The 16,766-nt window shown below is 44.2% G+C and overlaps 1 protein-coding gene across 2 annotated transcripts in view; it reads left to right on the top strand.

The window, feature by feature from the left end:
• The first annotated feature begins 602 nt into the window (after positions 1-602).
• The window catches only part of LOC115003769 (prospero homeobox protein 1-like), a 29,244-nt gene continuing 13,080 nt past the window's right edge, over positions 603-16,766 (top strand). Inside the window, exons 1-4 of one of the 2 annotated variants that reach the window (XM_029425686.1) lie at positions 603-1,508; positions 4,634-6,709; positions 10,560-10,667; positions 15,846-16,040. In XM_029425686.1, coding sequence (XP_029281546.1) covers positions 4,700-6,709; positions 10,560-10,667; positions 15,846-16,040 — 2,313 coding nt within the window. In that variant the 5' untranslated portion in view covers positions 603-1,508; positions 4,634-4,699. Of the gene's footprint in view, positions 1,509-1,685; positions 1,794-4,633; positions 6,710-10,559; positions 10,668-15,845; positions 16,041-16,766 lie in introns of those variants that run through there. The other variant, XM_029425688.1, reaches the window with a different exon arrangement.

Raw genomic sequence — 16,766 nt, 5'->3', positions numbered from 1 at the left:
GACGGTGCAGTCTTTACGCACGGGGTTATTTCAGTGGCAGACTGTGTGACAGACGTTTCGTGATGATTTTCGGCTCTTAACTGAGCGTTTCACAGAGAGACGTTTAGCTCTCCTCAGATATTGGCTTCCCTGGATAATCTGAATTCCAAAGCAAAGCTCAGAGCTTCTGTGCCGCGTTGCTTGTTCATAAATCAGACTTTGCAGCCACCAATGAGAAAACTCTGCACATAAAATATCTCTACATGTCACTTTGAACCCCCAATACCCAAGTGACCAACTACTGTTATTCCCTTTGAGAAGCTGCAGCCTGTTGTGTACCAGTTGCAGAACAAAATGTGCATACTGATATTTAAATTTTAAAAACGCTCTGCATCGTTATTCAAACATATTACAATCTCAAATTACAAAACTGGAAATCATTCAAAGTGACTGGGCTTGAAGTGTTAATGCATTTTAATAGACTCTCATAAACATAATCGAAACATGCATTAACACAAGCTTTTAAAAAAGTCGTTTGGATTGTAAAATAGACTGTTAATTTTGAATTTGACTGCCACAAGGAAGGCTAGAAGATATCTGAAAACATTTGCTTTAAAACGGTATCTGCCTTAAAAATCCACTTAATTCTGAATTTATTTAAAAAACCATGCTTTTTCTTCTTAAATGTAGTGAATACATCTACAACAGGGATAGGTCATTTCACTGGTTGCCAAATAAATCTACTTATTTTATGAATTGTCTTAGCAGTTATTATCGTGAAATTGTTCTTATTCAGTTTTTTTTAATTTTCAGCATTTTAATCAAAATTACTTGAAATCAAACTAACATTTTAACATTTATTATAGAAACATTGTTAAATATGAAAATAAACAACATAAGATGTGGACTATGTGTTTTATTGCCGCTTATAGTGTAATGTCAAAGTGCGTAACGAGTCTTACTGGCGCAGTCGGTGATTTTGGGAAGAAAGACATTAGTAAGAGTGGTATTTCCTTTTTTCCTCTCTCTCTCTTTAGTTGCATGCTCAAGTCCCATTCTCTGGTCAAGTTCAGTGCGTTGTTCTCCGGACCGGACGGACGCTTCTTATTGGTAGGTTGCGACAGTTACATCACGCCGCTCATGACGCGCACGTCTTCCTGTTTCCTTCAGTCGCGTCTTAAAGTGAATCTTAGTGGCGGAGGAGCGCTCCAGCATCCAGTGCTCTGCATCCAGTGCGCCTCGGAGACGCACACACGCAGTCTCTCTCTCTCTCTCTCTTGCACTCTCTCTATGTCTTTCACTCTTTTAGTCACAGCAGAGGATAGAGGGAGAGACCGACGCGCAAGAGCTCTTTTCATCTTCTATATTTTTCCTATTTTGTTCCTTTCGCTCGCGCTGCTGACTTTATTCCAGCTCTTCCTTCTCTGAGAAATTGTTATATCCCAGCATCCAGCAATCCGCCGTGCTCTGCGTATTTCTCTCTTTTTTTCGCCGTAGGAGTTCAGGTTGTCCCCCTCTTCATCTAAAGGGTAAGTAACCTTGTCCTCGGATACCTCCCTCACCTTGTTCTGCCTTGCCTGCGCACGGTGGGCGGAAAAAATAAACAAATCAAAAATCATGATCGGGGAAATTTATTCTGGTGATCAACAGCTAATCATATCTATACGACTTTATTTACTCGGTTTCGTTCTCCTCATCTTGATGTGTGGTAAGAGTTGCGTGAGCAGCCCGTGTTTTTTGCGAGGATGATTTGCGGACGGTAGCCCAACCTTCCTCATGAAAGCCGAGATCAAGTTGATTTGCAACTTTTCCAAGTAAGTTTGCGTAGCGAGTGTTTCGAAACGTAATTTATAACACGAGTTGATTTTAGATGAGAGCCGAGATTTAGATTGTATTTGATGTTTCGTGTTGGAAACCGTGAATTTGCTGTTACCTCATATTGCCTTTGTCCTGTAGGCAAAATCTTATTCTAATACCTCTTATATGGCTTTTTATTTACACACAATCGTTATGCAGGCAGTTACAGGGCTTGTCAGTCCTCCTGTTTTGGGAATTTAGTGTCTGTCTTCTGCGGCAGCACTTTTCGAGGATTGTGATAAAACGCTGCTGGTACATTGTTGTAAGTGAACGCAACTCTCTCTTAGGTTTGATATCTTTGTCCACTGACCGTCAAATGAGCAAAGAAACAGCCGGGTCTCCCTTTTACCATCTGAAAGCATAAATGTTGTTGTTTAACTCTTGAAAGTTACAGCAACTGCATATTATTATAATTTAGAACAAGTTTCAAATCGTAACTTTTAACTCATTATTTTTGTACTTTTTGTTTCTCGTCAGGCAAAATGTTTCAAGGTTAGTTTTACGGTGTATAAAAAATAACAATAGGCTATTGAAAAAACAGTTCAAAAGGATGAGGTGAAGACTTATAAAAGTTCAAGTGAACATCTAGAGCTCGTTGTTCATATGTGCAATTCATAGCTTGAATTTGTTGAAAGGTTGTTTTTTGTTTTTTTACAAGAGGGTGAGTGCGCATGAGCAATGCGAGACAGGTGTGCCGTCGAAAAAGACAGGTGCTGGTGACTATTTCAAGCTCATTGTTAAGATCCTGAGGCGATCAAGTCAAGATTTATTTCTTGGAGATGTATCACCTCTTGTCTGAACTGCTGGATGTGGCTGTCAAGACTTCGGCCAAAGCCATTTATCAAAATTATTTTATTTTAGAATACTGATGTCACTCTAGGACTTTTGGATTTGAGATGAAAACATTACACTAAGCTTGTTTTCTAGTACATTTGGATTTTAAAGTTTTATCTTGCCAGTTTACAAAATGTCAATTTACAAAAGGTTTTTTTTCAGAGTGGAAAAACCTGCCAATGCATGCCACTTGTGCGGAGCATCACACTACACAGCTTCTAACAAAGCCAACAGCAAAGTTGTGTGTGTGTGCTCCTGTTTGTGTGTGTGTGCGTGTGTGTGTGTGTGTGTATGTGTGTGTGTGTGCGTGTGTGTGTGTGTTTGTGTGGACAGTGTGAATGTGTCTATGAGGCTAAGTGACAAGAAATAAGCTTCTTGTTTTAAAAATTACTTTTCACATGCAGTGATGATGTAAAGACGATACAATTTCTTTATGTTGGAACAAGCAAATAATTAGTTAAAAAGAATCTTATTTAATCTCACTGGAGCTCAGTTTTCCCTGCTGTTTGTCCACACTGAAAATGAGCCTTCAAATTAGACGTCTTTGAATTGCTTTTGTCTTAAGATATCATAGCAAAATGAAACATATATCTGACCTTTTTCCTATTTAAAATTCGAAATTTGTATAGCTACTTTGCAGATCTATTTAAAAGTCTGACTAAATAGGTGTAACGTTGGAGTATATTTGCAAGCTGTGAAATTGAAGTCAAAGAAATGAAACTGTATTTGTTATATTTTATTATTTTTTCTGAGCCACAGCAAGTTTTAATAAGGGCTGATGTTTTCCTGAAGAGTGTAAAAAGAAAAATGTAAATTGTTGCACCACTTTAGAAAACATTGTCCTAATTTATAAATGTACAAATCTCGTAAATATATATATATATATTTTTAAAAGGCATACAGATTAAATTGTTTTTGTTAATATCTCTACATTTGAGAGGCATCTGATATGGCTCTGACTAAGACACTGCCACCACTGCTTACATAGCAGTATTGATGCAGGCCTGTACTGACAAAACAATTTGCTTTCAGAGGGGCATTAGGTTTTTTGTAAGAGCGCTTTAAGTTGCTCCTTGCCGGAGTTGACCCTTGTGACCTATTCATTTGAGCAGAATTAACTGCCCTTGCCAGATGAAAAGACAAACAAAAAACACAGAAGTGAGCTCACGCTGGCACCAAAATCAATAGGCCTATTTTGTGTTTCTTTTATGTGTCACTCTCCCATTGCCTAAGATATGATGGCCTTATTGATTAATGTGAACACAGGACTTTCATTTTAAAATTACGCAAAGTGTAAACATGGTTTTAAAATGAGAATAATATGTTGAAATGACCAAACGATCGCTCACTCACGCATTGTAATAGAATTTAGTGGTGGGGATACAACCAATGTGCATTGCCTCCCCTTTGTACACCACTTTTGTTTTTTTAGATACCCTTAACCCTATTTCTTTATATTATATTTTGTGAGTTAATAGCTCTTATGTTGGCTTAAACTGCACAAAAATGGAAATGAGGACAAGTACTTAAGTAATTATCATAATTTTATGCAGCTTTGTGTTCCGTGGGAACTGGTTCAGTGTCGCACGGCGTGTAACAGGGGACAGGATAAAATGTAGGACTTTGCCCTGGAATGTGGAGCCAAGGCCTAATTCTGACCCCATCTTGCCTGTTCCCTTTACCCTTCTGTCACCGGTCCTTACTGCCTAAATGTAATCAACGATGTGCCCGTCCTTTTAGAAACATATTAGGAAGGATTGCCTGCTGGCTTGAGACAAAACTCTTCTCTCTACAGTATATCCATATTGTCGCCTAATGCTATTTTCTAAAGGTTGATGGATTTTACTTGTTTCAGTCTATCAAAAACTTTCAAGAAGAGTACTGCCTGAGTGAACGAGTGACTTAGATTCTGAAAATATTCTTTATTTTGATGAGTCACGCATTTGTGAATTTTTTCCCACAGGTACTCAGAGGATTTGATCCGAGAGGACTCTGTTTGCGGGATATGGCCCAATAGCAGCAACCCGTGATGCCGGACCATGACAGCGATTCCCTCCTGAACAGACAGACCAAGCGAAGACGTGTGGACATTGGTGTTAAGAGGACCGTGGGCAGCACAGCCTCCTCCACAGCAGCAGCCACAATAACAACCACTGATAGCATTGCCCGCGCCAAAGCAGCCATTTTCAGTGCCATGAACTCTCTGAGCTCCCACTCTCACCACGGATCAGACACTGACTCCATGGAGTGCTCTGTAGTGCAGCCACATGGTGGACCTGGCGTTATGTCAGCCAGTGACAGTGAGTCCAAGTCCAATGTACTCCGAAAGCTACTGAAGAGGGCCAACTCATACGAGGACACCATGATGCCCTTCCCTGGCACCACCATTATCTCCCAGCTTCTCAAGAATAACATGACTAAAAATGGAGGAGGACACGAGAGGGGAGAAAGAGGGGACAGGGGTGAAAGAGGGGATGTCGGCTTCCCCGGATCAGGGCTCTCCAATGCAAGTTCAGATGCTCCCCAAGAGGATGCCTGCAGTAACTCCTCCCATGATAGCACACCTCAAGAGTGCTTGTCACCCTTTGGCCGTCCTCCTGGCCTTGCCACCTTTGACATTGAACGTCTCAATGATGAACACCTGCGTGCCAAGCGAGCCCGTGTAGAGAACATTATACGTGGTATGAGCCACTCACCCAGTGTGGTGATACCTGCTGCTTCCCGTCATGAGCGTGACCATGAGATGGATGGAGATCGGGAGATGGATCTAGACTGCCCACCCCCTCAGTCTCAGCAGCAGGCCCCCAGCAGCCCACGGGGAGGCGAGGTGTGCAGCAGTAGCAGCAGAGAGAACAAGCGTAAGCAGCGTCTGCCTCAGCAGCAACAGCAGAGCTTCACCCAGCTGGTGTGCCAGAGGAAGGAACAGAAGCAGGAGGAGCGACGGCAACTGAAGCTGCAGCTTGAGGACATGCAGAAACAGCTGCGCCAGCTGCAGGAGAAGTTCTTTCAGATCTATGACTCAACCGACGATTCAGAACACAATGACCTCCACAATGACCTCCACAATGACATAGGAAACATGTCTGAGGACAGCCCAGCCAGGTCTGATACTGGCGGCGATGACCGGGGTGGAGATGACTTGCGCTCTGACAATGAGATGTCTGACCTGGACCCGGGCCATTTCCTGGACAGGGCACGGGCATTGCTTCAGGAGCAGGCCATGCTGGCAAACAGAGAGAAGCCAAGAAGAGAGGGGCTCAGCCGGAGCAAAGGACAGGGAGGTCCGGGCTCCTCCATGCATGCTGAAGGTAAACAGCTGGCAGAAACACTGAAGAAGGAACTCAATTCAGCTATGACCCAGGTGGTGGACACAGTGGTTAAGGTGTTTGCCAAGCCTCCACGCCCTACACCCCAGCAGGCCTTCCCTTCGCTTTCTATACCTCCTGAAAGATTTCCCACCACTGTCAATGGAGATAACCCAAACTTCCACACCGCCAACCAGAGGCTGCAGTGCTTCGGCGATGTCATCATTCCCAATCCACTAGACTCCTTCGCCAGCATGCCTGGGATGCCAGGTCCCATCAATGACCAAACCGAGGCGTTACCCTTAATCGTGAGAAAGACACCCAGTGAGCACCACCACCACCACCACCAGTCCTCAGCTGTGGGTGCCCACGGCGGGCATCACCACCCCGTCCTTCACCCCTCCTCGCTCTCTGCCTCCATGGGCTTCAGCCCCCCATCCTTTAGACACCCCTTTCCACTGCCTCTTATGGGCTACCCTTTCCAGAGTCTTGGTGGGCCTACTGGTGGCTACCCAGGCAAGGACCGTTCCTCTCCAGACTCGATGGACCTGTCCCGGGAGACCACCAGCCTCAGGACCAAGATGGCATCGGGTCACCACATGGGGCACCACCATCGCTCTTGTTCACCAGCGCACCCTGGCAGCACAGCCGAGGGACTCTCCCTGTCCCTCATCAAGTCCGAGTGCAGTGACCTCCAGGACATGGCTGACATCTCACCCTACTCAGGCAGCAATGTATCCTTTAAGATAAATGTGGGTAGTATGTGTGTGTGATAGTGTGTGTGCTTTTGAGGGGGTTGAAAGGCAATACTAAGTGATTGTGTACAGTATGACAGTGACCCTACGTGGTCCAGTTCAGACCAGCATATGCCTTTGTAAGCCAGATAAAAAAATCCAGATTCAGGTGGTAATTCCCTGTATAGACAGGTGCAAAAACATTGCATTTGAACAACAAAGAGTTAAAAATCTAATCTTTTTTAGCCTGTTTGAAACTAGCCTAAGAAACTGAGAAATTGTTGATGAATCACTTTTCCTCCCACTGCTGTTCTCTTCTCCATTGTACTGCATTGTACTGCATTGTTGTATTTATTTTTATACTCATACCTCTTCCTTCTTACAGCACTGTACAGCCTTTTCTTCCTTCTTCAATCCTAAATGCTTTAAAGCTCTCTTGTCACATATCACTTACTCATGAATATTAGGTCCCCACGACATTTACTGGCCCAATTTCATTTTTTAAAAATGGCCTGAAAGAACAAGGATTGAGATAGCATCCTGAAACTTTGCACACAATGGTGTTATATAGCCTCCCTTATAGTTTAACCCCAGTGTGCCCCAATCATGCCCTACGAATAAAGAGGCTATCCCCTATGGGAGGCTCAAATTGAGTCCCCCGGGGACTCAGGACTAATAGCTTGAACAGATACATTCAGTCTCTGTTTCCCCTATACCTCCTTAGTCCCTAAGTATTCAACACCTCTTAACCTTTATGAAAGTTTGATTTGTGTCACATTGCTTTTCCTTAGAAAGCTTTGTCTTCAGGTCATTGGCATTCATTAAATGCTAAAGAAATGAATCCAACATCTTTTTACCTGTTGTGTCTTTATTAGTTAAGTGAATATGTATATTTAACACTTTAGGTGCCTTGTCTTTGCTATTGTGCGTACCTGAGAGCCTTTTTCCGAGTGTGTGTGTGTGTGTCTTTTTTTATGTGTGTGCATGTCACAAAAGGTTTGCCTGAGGACTTGGTAAAGATGTATATTTATGATTGCTTGTGTTTTCTCTTGTGTTCCTCTTATCATCCATCGCTGTTGTAAAAAGCCCACAATCATTGTCGTTTCTTTTCCCTTTTTTTCATTTCATAAAGATCTGTCAACAGCCCGGGGGGCCCTTCGGCTGTTGCTTGGCAGCCAAATACTTCTTTTTTTGTTTTCCCTCCCTGCAAACCCCCCTCCTCCCTGTCTTTTCTTTGAAGCGGACGTTAACAGGTGTTTGCAGCGAGCTGTTTATCTTTCATTACCTCGCCTTGTCTTGTCTTCTGACCCAAGGGTGAACGCTTTCCAGAGATCCATAATCCTTTGCTTCTACGGGCTCCCGATGGAGGGATGGAAAGAGAAAAGGGAGAGAGAGACATAGAGACACTGAGAGAAAGTAGAAAACAATCAAACAACAACCACATGCCAGATGCTGTGGCTTTCATTGTAGCATTTATACATTCAGGGCATTAACAGAGGTACTCCCCTAAATGAAAAGAATAGGCAGACAACATGTTCACATGTGTTTTTTGTCATCTTTTACTTTTGATTTTATCACAGGTTTAGGAACAAAGTTTGGCATTTATAAGATACAGTTTTGTACATTATTCATTTTAATTAGTATGATATTTATCAGTCAGTTTATTTGCATTTGTAGTATCTCTGATTATAGGTAGTTCCATTTTTTTTATAATTCTGTTTCTTTTTTTTTTTTCTCAGAGCCTCAGAAGCCATAGACAGCTTGTCAGACATTTTGCGAGGTGCGTTCAAGTTCACCAGCTCTCGGCAGCATTGTGGAGCAGATGGCTCCTATCAATTTCCTCATTTGTTTTCAATCCGACTCCAAATATTCTTGTCCTTACACCTTGAATTAGGAAGTGGAGCAGCTATTTCCCTCTCATGACTTTGGGTTTTGGGGATGTGTCATGAGAATGATGATGTCTTGTCAGATGTGGCACGCGAACAGTGGGCCAGCTGGTATGAGTGCACCATCATGACAAAATAATAGCCTTGCACGCCACCCCTAAGTCCAATCACAATTACATTTGCAAGCTGTGAGTGAATTGGAGATGAAAATGCCTCATCAGGAGATATGAAGCTTCTTAATTGTCATCTGAAGGGGGGTGATATTGTGTTTATGGCTGGAGCGGTAAAACCTTGATGTATTTGTTTTAAAATCATTTTTAATTTCAGTGATAAGGGAAAAACGATGCTAATCCTAATTGAAAAAGCAAAAACAAATTCATTTAAGTGTAAGTGCACAGCTTTCACAGCAAACAAATCCCACCTTGCCTTACAGAGAAAGAGCTTTCTCTTTCTCTGTTTCTCCCTCTCCCTCTCTCTGTCTGAAGTTCCATTGTATCCCCTCCACTTGGAGCAGATGGTGTGGTGTGGAGAGTGAAGTGCTGCTCTTTTGGCCAGGCCTGACAGAGTAACACCAGTCTGCCAGGGTTTCCCCCCACAAGACCCTTGCTGCGTATACAACTAACTCTCTCTCTCTCCCTCTCTCTCACTGAATCAGACAAAGTAGACAGGGTTTTTAAGGAGCCAACCCAGTGTGGTTCAGTATTTGCTGGCTTTGCTGTGTAACCCTGAGGCCAAGGGCAATCCAATCTAGCAGCTGATGCCTTCTTCCCACTCTATAGTTACAGCTACATCTGGACACTTGAATGATTTTAACGATCAGCCATCCCTGTAGATCATAAATAATGTCAAGCAATGTATTTTGTCCACTCGAGTGTAAACAGTCTTCATGAAAACTTGGGGCTGTATCTTATTTGTAATTTAAAGCCCTGTCTTGCTTCTGCTTGATGAAAACCCTTGTTGAAACAGCCTGAGGTTTTAACATGCAGCCCGCCCCCATCCCCGTTCCCTTTTCAATGTCTTATCCTCCAGATTGATATTATCAGATGCATTATACGGCCGTTAATTCACCATGGAAATGGCTTGGGCCGTTCGGTGGCGCAGATGTGTTTCAGTCCCCCCATCACTGGCTGAGTCCAAAGCCTCAGAGCCCCTCTTCTCCTTCTCCTCCTCCTTCTTTTGCTCCTCCAAGGGTTTGGCAGCGGCAGCGAGGCTGGGGGGTAGGGGTGGAGCAGAGGGAGGAGGAGGGGGATGTAATTGAAGGTTGGAACCATACTATCCCTCAAGGTGCCCCCACCAGCCCATCTCCATCCTCTTTGCTGTTCAATCCAGGTGATCCATTAAGAAGACAAGGCCTCTGACATGTATTTGAATATGGCCTATGTGAGTGTGAGAAGGTTTTTCATGTTGCTTGGGTCGCTGTTTGGGACTATCTCCTAGACCTTGTTTTGTCACTGATATGAAGCCAATATCAGACTATCAGATATTCAAGCTTGGCATGTGTTGTCGCCAAGCCATTAGGCCTTCTTGCCCGTCACATGGCGTCAACTGCTGTCTTTGTCTGTGATATGCAAATGTCTCCTTTTTTCTTCTTCCTTTTTTTGTGTGGAGGTTAGCGCAGGGTGTAGGCAAAGGCGTTTGCTTACTTTGACTGTGAAATGAGCCTCCTTATGTAAAAGCATCGGCTGTAGTGCTGGCCAGCGTTTTATTTACCGTGACACTCTCACACCTGATACGAACGATGCTAATTGCAAGCAAATGGTTTCGCTTTGGTGCACTGTCTTCATCCCCTCCTCCAGCATCCCTGCATTCATGCCTGAAAGGACATTTGGTTATCCATCATCTAAATGATAATTTCTTGCCAATCAATTATTACCATGTTGTATCGTGATAATATCAGTGTTGATCTACCATAAGTTGTTTCCCTCCAAACAGTTGTTAATTACCTTAATGGCAGCTATTTCCAGATCCAAGAGGGTCTCTCCCCCAATCATCTGAAGAAGGCCAAGCTCATGTTTTTCTACACCCGCTACCCAAGCTCTAATATGCTCAAGATGTTCTTCTCTGATGTCAAGGTAATTTCAAACATATTCTTCCTCTTCAGCCCTTATTTTAGTTTATAACCTTTGCCTGTATCTTCCTATTTTAGCAAACATTACTATGGATGTCTCTGTCTCATTTGTTGTACCTTAATCTACTTTAGATCGTGACTTCTTTTGCTGCGTGTAACAAGTGTAAAGATGGATAACTGTCTGTTGCCTCTGTTTTCTCTTTTGCTACATTTCTTACTTGTTCATTTGTCAACGCACCTGCTTTAAAAGGGGACGTTTGATTCAATAATTGTTATGTGCCAGCTTCAGTTTCCGTGAACAGAGTATGCTTGTCTGTCTTGAAATGAGGCCCTTTCCCTCACTAAGTTGTGGTTTTATGCAAAAGATGAAAGAAGAGGAAGTTGAATGGGTTTACATGAGGGAGCTGGAGAGCCTATGAGTATTCTAAAGATAAAGAGCGGGATGAGTAATAGAGGGGTGGAGAGGGCAGAGAGGAGGATGGAGCCTAGAGACGAAGGAGTGGTTATCTGAGCAGGTGTAGGGAGGATGGTTTGATGGTTTGATGGTTTGATGGTTTGATGGTTTGATGGAGGGAGAGAAGTAGAGAAAGTCGGTTTAGGGAACATGGCAAGGATGAGCGTTGGTGCTACTGGGAGTTAATGAAGGAAATTTGTAAAACAAAGCACAATATGTAAGCTGCACAAAAAACATGAACACAATGGCTGTTGTAGTGTGCGCGAATGAGTTTGTTAGTGTTGTTGTTGTTTTGTGTATGTGCGCCCCTCTCGGACCATTCGGAGGGGTAAACACTGTGACATATCCAGGCCATCTTATTCAAATCAGAAGATAAAGGTCCCCTTTTTTCCCAGCTGCCCCCTCTTGGATGCCGTCGCCACCAACCATGACTCGTGGGTCACATGGTTTTCTCTCAGCTTATCATTGGTCATTGGAGGGTTGCGTGTTGGCAAAGGGGGTAGGCACCTGTAAATGTTAATACATAAAAAAAATTCTATATTAAAGCATTCCACTGATTTCACATTCAGGTTATTTGCCGTTGAACAATTGCGGCAACAATTGCTATTTACTTAGTTTCACTGACACTCACTCCCGGCGAGGTAGCCTCTTCTTGGTGGCCACATCAGATACTTAAACAAGGTCAAGATAGTTAAGGGGATTATGAGTGACATTTGTTTGTTTTCAGTCGAGGACAATGGACTCAAGCTTTTAGTTAGTAGAGATGTATGGGAATGAGACTGATTATCTAATTAGATGTAGCCAGCGCAGCTTCTTAGCGAGTGGCTGTCCTCAGACAAAAGTCTTGAAGGCTAATCAGGTCTCCACTAATCAGGTCTTGACTGTCAAGAATCTAATGAACGTGGGAAGTGGGTTGTCCTAACAACTGGGGGACGCTGTTGTGGCTGTTGTTCCACTTCATTAAGCTTCTTTTTTGACTTTTGGGACTTTTGGTTTTTATGAAAGGTTTTGACAGATAATGCCACTGTTATTAATGACAGCCTATCGTGTCATCTCACTGGCTTTAAGACGTTTCGATTAAGGATGCACAGATTAAATAAAGATGTTCAGTCGAGTATTAAAGTCAGCAAAAGTTAGTGCCTTTGTAAAGGGATACAGTGTCTTTAACTGTATATTAATTAGAGGATGTTTGGACCTTCATGTATTGTAGATATACATTTCTAATTTGTATGCAAACACAAGCTGTAACACACACACACACACACACACACACACACACACACACACACACACACACACACACACACCTTGCTTTCTTTACGTATCTCTCTGTGGCTCTTTTAGCAACAAGCTTCAGTATTTGGGCCAGTCATGTGCTGTGGAGTAGAGGAGGTCAGGAGGGTTTTCCCTTTTCTATATGTCATTCCTTCTCTTTTCTTTTTTTTCGCTGATGGTGTGGCATGGTATGTGTGCCTCGGCGGGGCCGGGGAGAAAGAAAAGCCAGCCGCTGGATTTGAGTCGCCGCAGTAACAAAAGCCCGCTTTCCAGGGCCGCTTTTTGTGTGCAGTCAGCCAATAGGCAGCCGGAGATTATCTCCCACAATTCACCCCTGCGAAAACAGGAAACGTTGGAAAGCCCTGATGACTGTGAAGGGGCTTACGAGAAAGAGAGAGAGAGAGGGAGAAAGAGAAAGAGAGGGAGGCCCGTACAGGCTTCTCTGTCTTTCTGCTCTCCTCTCCGGTTGTTCTGGATGTAGCTTAGCACTCTGAGGTCATCTGTGTGCTTTCTGCTCCATCACTGAACCACTATGTCAGAGAAAGTGTTGGCGAGGGACACACTTTGCTTTTTCATTCAAATGTTTCTCAGCTAAACATTTTGATTCTAAACAAAAAGACAGAACTGTAAAACCTATTTCATTCCACATATTAATAAATGAGCTGATGTGTGTGCAGAAGTTTTGGATGAAGTTATGGAACGACGGTCAAAGCGCCTGAATACTTTTGGCAGGCGACTAATATAGTTTAGATCAAGGATACTTGAGTGTTTTCCTATTCTGGACCTAAGTATGCGCCTGTGCATGAGCAGAACATACGCTTGTGTGTGTGTGTGTGTGTGTGTGTGTGTGTGCGTGTGTTTGTGTGTGTGTGTGTGTGTGTGTGTGTGTGTGTGTGTGTGTATGCGTGCACCACTTTCTATCTTGTGCTGTTAGCACTAAGCGCTGACCTTTCACAGGCTCTTGAGTGTGAGTGTGAGAAACACGCTCTCGCTGTCTCTCTCTCATCTGCCTCTCAGCCAGGCGCGCATACACACGCACACACACGCGCACACACACACACCCTTATAAACACTTATATGCTCAGACACACATTTTTCTCGCTGCATCTCATGTCTGTGCCGGCTGACCCCTGCCAGCTCTGATTAAGGAGCTGCAGTGATGTGCTCCTTTGAACCAATTCCCTCCTTTCACACTGAACACACTCGTCTTTAGCCGCTATCAGGGGGTCTCTGTCCCCCACCAGCAACTTAATGAACCCTGACTGCTGGAAGCTGGAGGGGGACCTGCCAAAATGAAGTCTCTGAGTGCGTTGTGTGCAGCTGATGCAGATATAATGTAATTTAGTGTATTTATCTGCATGCATAGTAAATAATTATTGTCTTTGCTGTGATTGAGCCACAGTTCAGTTCAGTTGCACAGGCCCTAATACATCTTCTCCTGAGCTGTCCGTATAATAAAGTAATCCTTGTCCAAATGACAAATCTATCCGTCACTCGGATCCAGTGACACCAAAGGTCTCCTGCATGAGCGATGGCAACTCTTTCACTGACTTTAATCTCAGTATGTAGTGCTCAATCTTGCACGCGCTCAGATGCATGTACGCACACATGCTTGCGTATATTGACGGCAATTTACTAAATGTCTCAGATTCAGACCCAGTAAGACTTGTTCTGATCTTACCCACGAGGAAAGGTTTATATCACACTGACACACTTGAATGAAATAGTGTTTTTGTGCTCTGTCACACTCCGCTCTCTGCTACATTGTGTGTGTTTAAGAATAGCCCCGTGCAGCCGATGTATTTGTAAGTGTCAGTAGTTTGTTTGTTTGACACTGCGATGTCACGACCCCAGCTTGCTGACTGCTCACGTTCCGACCCTCTGCCCCCCCCCACCCCCCCCACCAGCAAAACGGCATTGTCCGACGGCGCTGACCTGCACCCGTCCTCTTCTCCTCCCTCCCTCCCTCACTCATTTCCCCATTTATGCTCACCCTGCACTTTAGGGCTGCCACCATGCTGCCCCTCCTCCTCCCCCCCCCCCCCCCCCACATACACCCTCCCAAACCCCTGCCAAACAATGTCAAGCGGACTTATTCTTTTCCACTCCGTCCATTATGTCATCTGCTGATCATTCCAGAAAAGCACAGCCCCTCTCCTTTCGTCACCGTCCCACCTTACTCCAACTCTTTCGCCAACTTTCCTGCCTCTGTTGTGTTCCCTCGCCCTCCCATCTTCATGTGCATGTGTGTGTTTGACTGCCATCCCAGATCGTGAAGAGAGAGTGTGCGTACATGTTTGTGCGTGTCCGTGTGTTGTCGAACAATAGCCAGAGCCTAATCTCCATGTCAAAACCGCTCTGCCTCCCCAGCGAGCAGTCCGCTCAGCGTTTAGTAGCGTTTTGTCCCCCCATTCTTCCAGCACCACAAAAAGAGCAGAGGGGAGGGAGGAGTGAAGGCCTCTGTGTGTCTGTGTTTGTGGACGAAGGGTGTGGGTGATGGTTAGGGATATCAAGGGCTAGAATTGGGAATTTATGAGATGTCATTTCCAGGAGTCACTAGGGAAAGACGTAAAGATGATATTTGTATGTTTTCAGGGGTTTGATCAGAGCTTTCAGTGGGGCATTTTAGGGCAGCTATCCTGAGCCCCTGAGGTCCTTATCTAGCGGTTTGGGTGTTTAGACAGTGTGTTTTCATTGCTGAGACCAGGCGGAAAAAGAGCCGGGACCAGCCGAGGCTCTTAATAGGTTTACCTCGCCCTATTGAATCCAGCCGAGCGGCACAGATCAGATAGCCACAGCCATCTCTGCAGCGCTTATAGTCTCTGTCTTTCCCTCTCTTTCTCTTTCTTTTTTTTTGTTGCTCTTTTTCTTCTCCTTTCTTTCTGCCTGAGAGGTGCGGAGAGGGGAGGAGAATCAGGGTGTAATTGGTGAACGGGGTTAAGTACATGTTTGAGCCCCCTGTGGGCCAGGGCGCTTCAGATGATGACTTAATCGTTTTTCTGGTCAATTATGTGTTTGCGGTCTCGCCCCCCCCCCCCTTCCACCTCTCTCTCCACTCTCAGGGTTATGATAGGGGGAGGTCTGCTCCCAGTGGGGAGGATAAACCACACACACACTCTCACTCTCACACACTACCACCAACCCCCCCCCCTCCTTGCTCGCTGTCTTACTTAATGTCTCTATTATCTTCCCTCACTCCACGACATGTGATCTTCCTTGCTCTCGTCTTTTATCTCCCTCTCTCGGTTTCTTCACAGTCTTTTAAGTACAACACCTCACATCTCGACTCCCTGATGTGAAATGACATGCTGCCATCCTTACACTCCTTGTAAAATCCGATGGCTTAATAAGGTTTAGACATGAGAGACTCTCCACTACACTGCTTGCATGAAGAATATTTACAGATCCCATCTCTTCTTTTTAACAATACTTACTCTTCATCTCTCGTTCCAGTTTAATCGCTGCATCACCTCCCAGCTGATCAAGTGGTTCAGCAACTTCAGGGAGTTCTACTACATCCAGATGGAGAAGTTTGCCCGCCAGTCCATCAACGATGGAGTCACTGGAGTGGAGGAGTTGGGCGTCAGCCGCGACAGCGAGCTCTTCCGAGCCCTCAACATGCACTACAACAAGGCCAACGACTTTGAGGTAAACTCTAACACTTTCAGCAGTTACATGCAGACAAATAATTGTTGTATGTGAGAGGAGGAGCTGAGAGCTAATGCAGTCCATATCAAAAACTACCTCGTGATGCAGACGGGTATTGTGACACCATCTCACTGTGTCCTCTCTGACACCGCCTCACTGTGACTATACTCAATGCTGAGTTCAAGTCTCCTGTACATCCTGCTGCACTCGGCACACTGCACTATAACGTATATCGCCGCTGTCCTGTGAAAAACATCTCTAGAACGGCTCATTTTCAGCTTTCAACTTAATCCGTACCTCAACATTTCAAAATCACAAAATTTGGATCTACATGGTTTTTACTGGACATCAATAATAATAATAAGAAGAAGAAGAAGAAAAAACATCTAAAGCGTGCATCACAGGTTTTAGCCATATAAAGATGTGAGGAACTCTCATTCAATGAGGAAGAAACCTTACTGACACCTGGCTTGTTTTACCTCTTCCTCACTGTTAATTTCCCCTCAGTGGTTCTTAGTGTGTGTGGATGTGTGTGTGTTTTTTAGAAATCGCATTTTACTTCCCCATCCTCATTTACCTAGATGTGGAGAGATGTTTATGTGTGTGTCTTCCAGTGCATTGTGATCATAAATTCTCAGCAGGCAACTTCACCTTTAATACGTTTAATTTTTCACACTTCTCCTTTTGCCACAATGTGTGTGTGTGTGTGTACGTGTAAATGTGTGT

Source organism: Cottoperca gobio, chromosome 24, assembly GCF_900634415.1.
Source record: "Cottoperca gobio chromosome 24, fCotGob3.1, whole genome shotgun sequence".
NCBI classification, from domain to species: domain Eukaryota; kingdom Metazoa; phylum Chordata; class Actinopteri; order Perciformes; family Bovichtidae; genus Cottoperca; species Cottoperca gobio.
The sequence above is the reverse complement of the archived record's forward strand: the minus strand, read 5'-3'. Positions and strand labels throughout refer to the sequence as shown.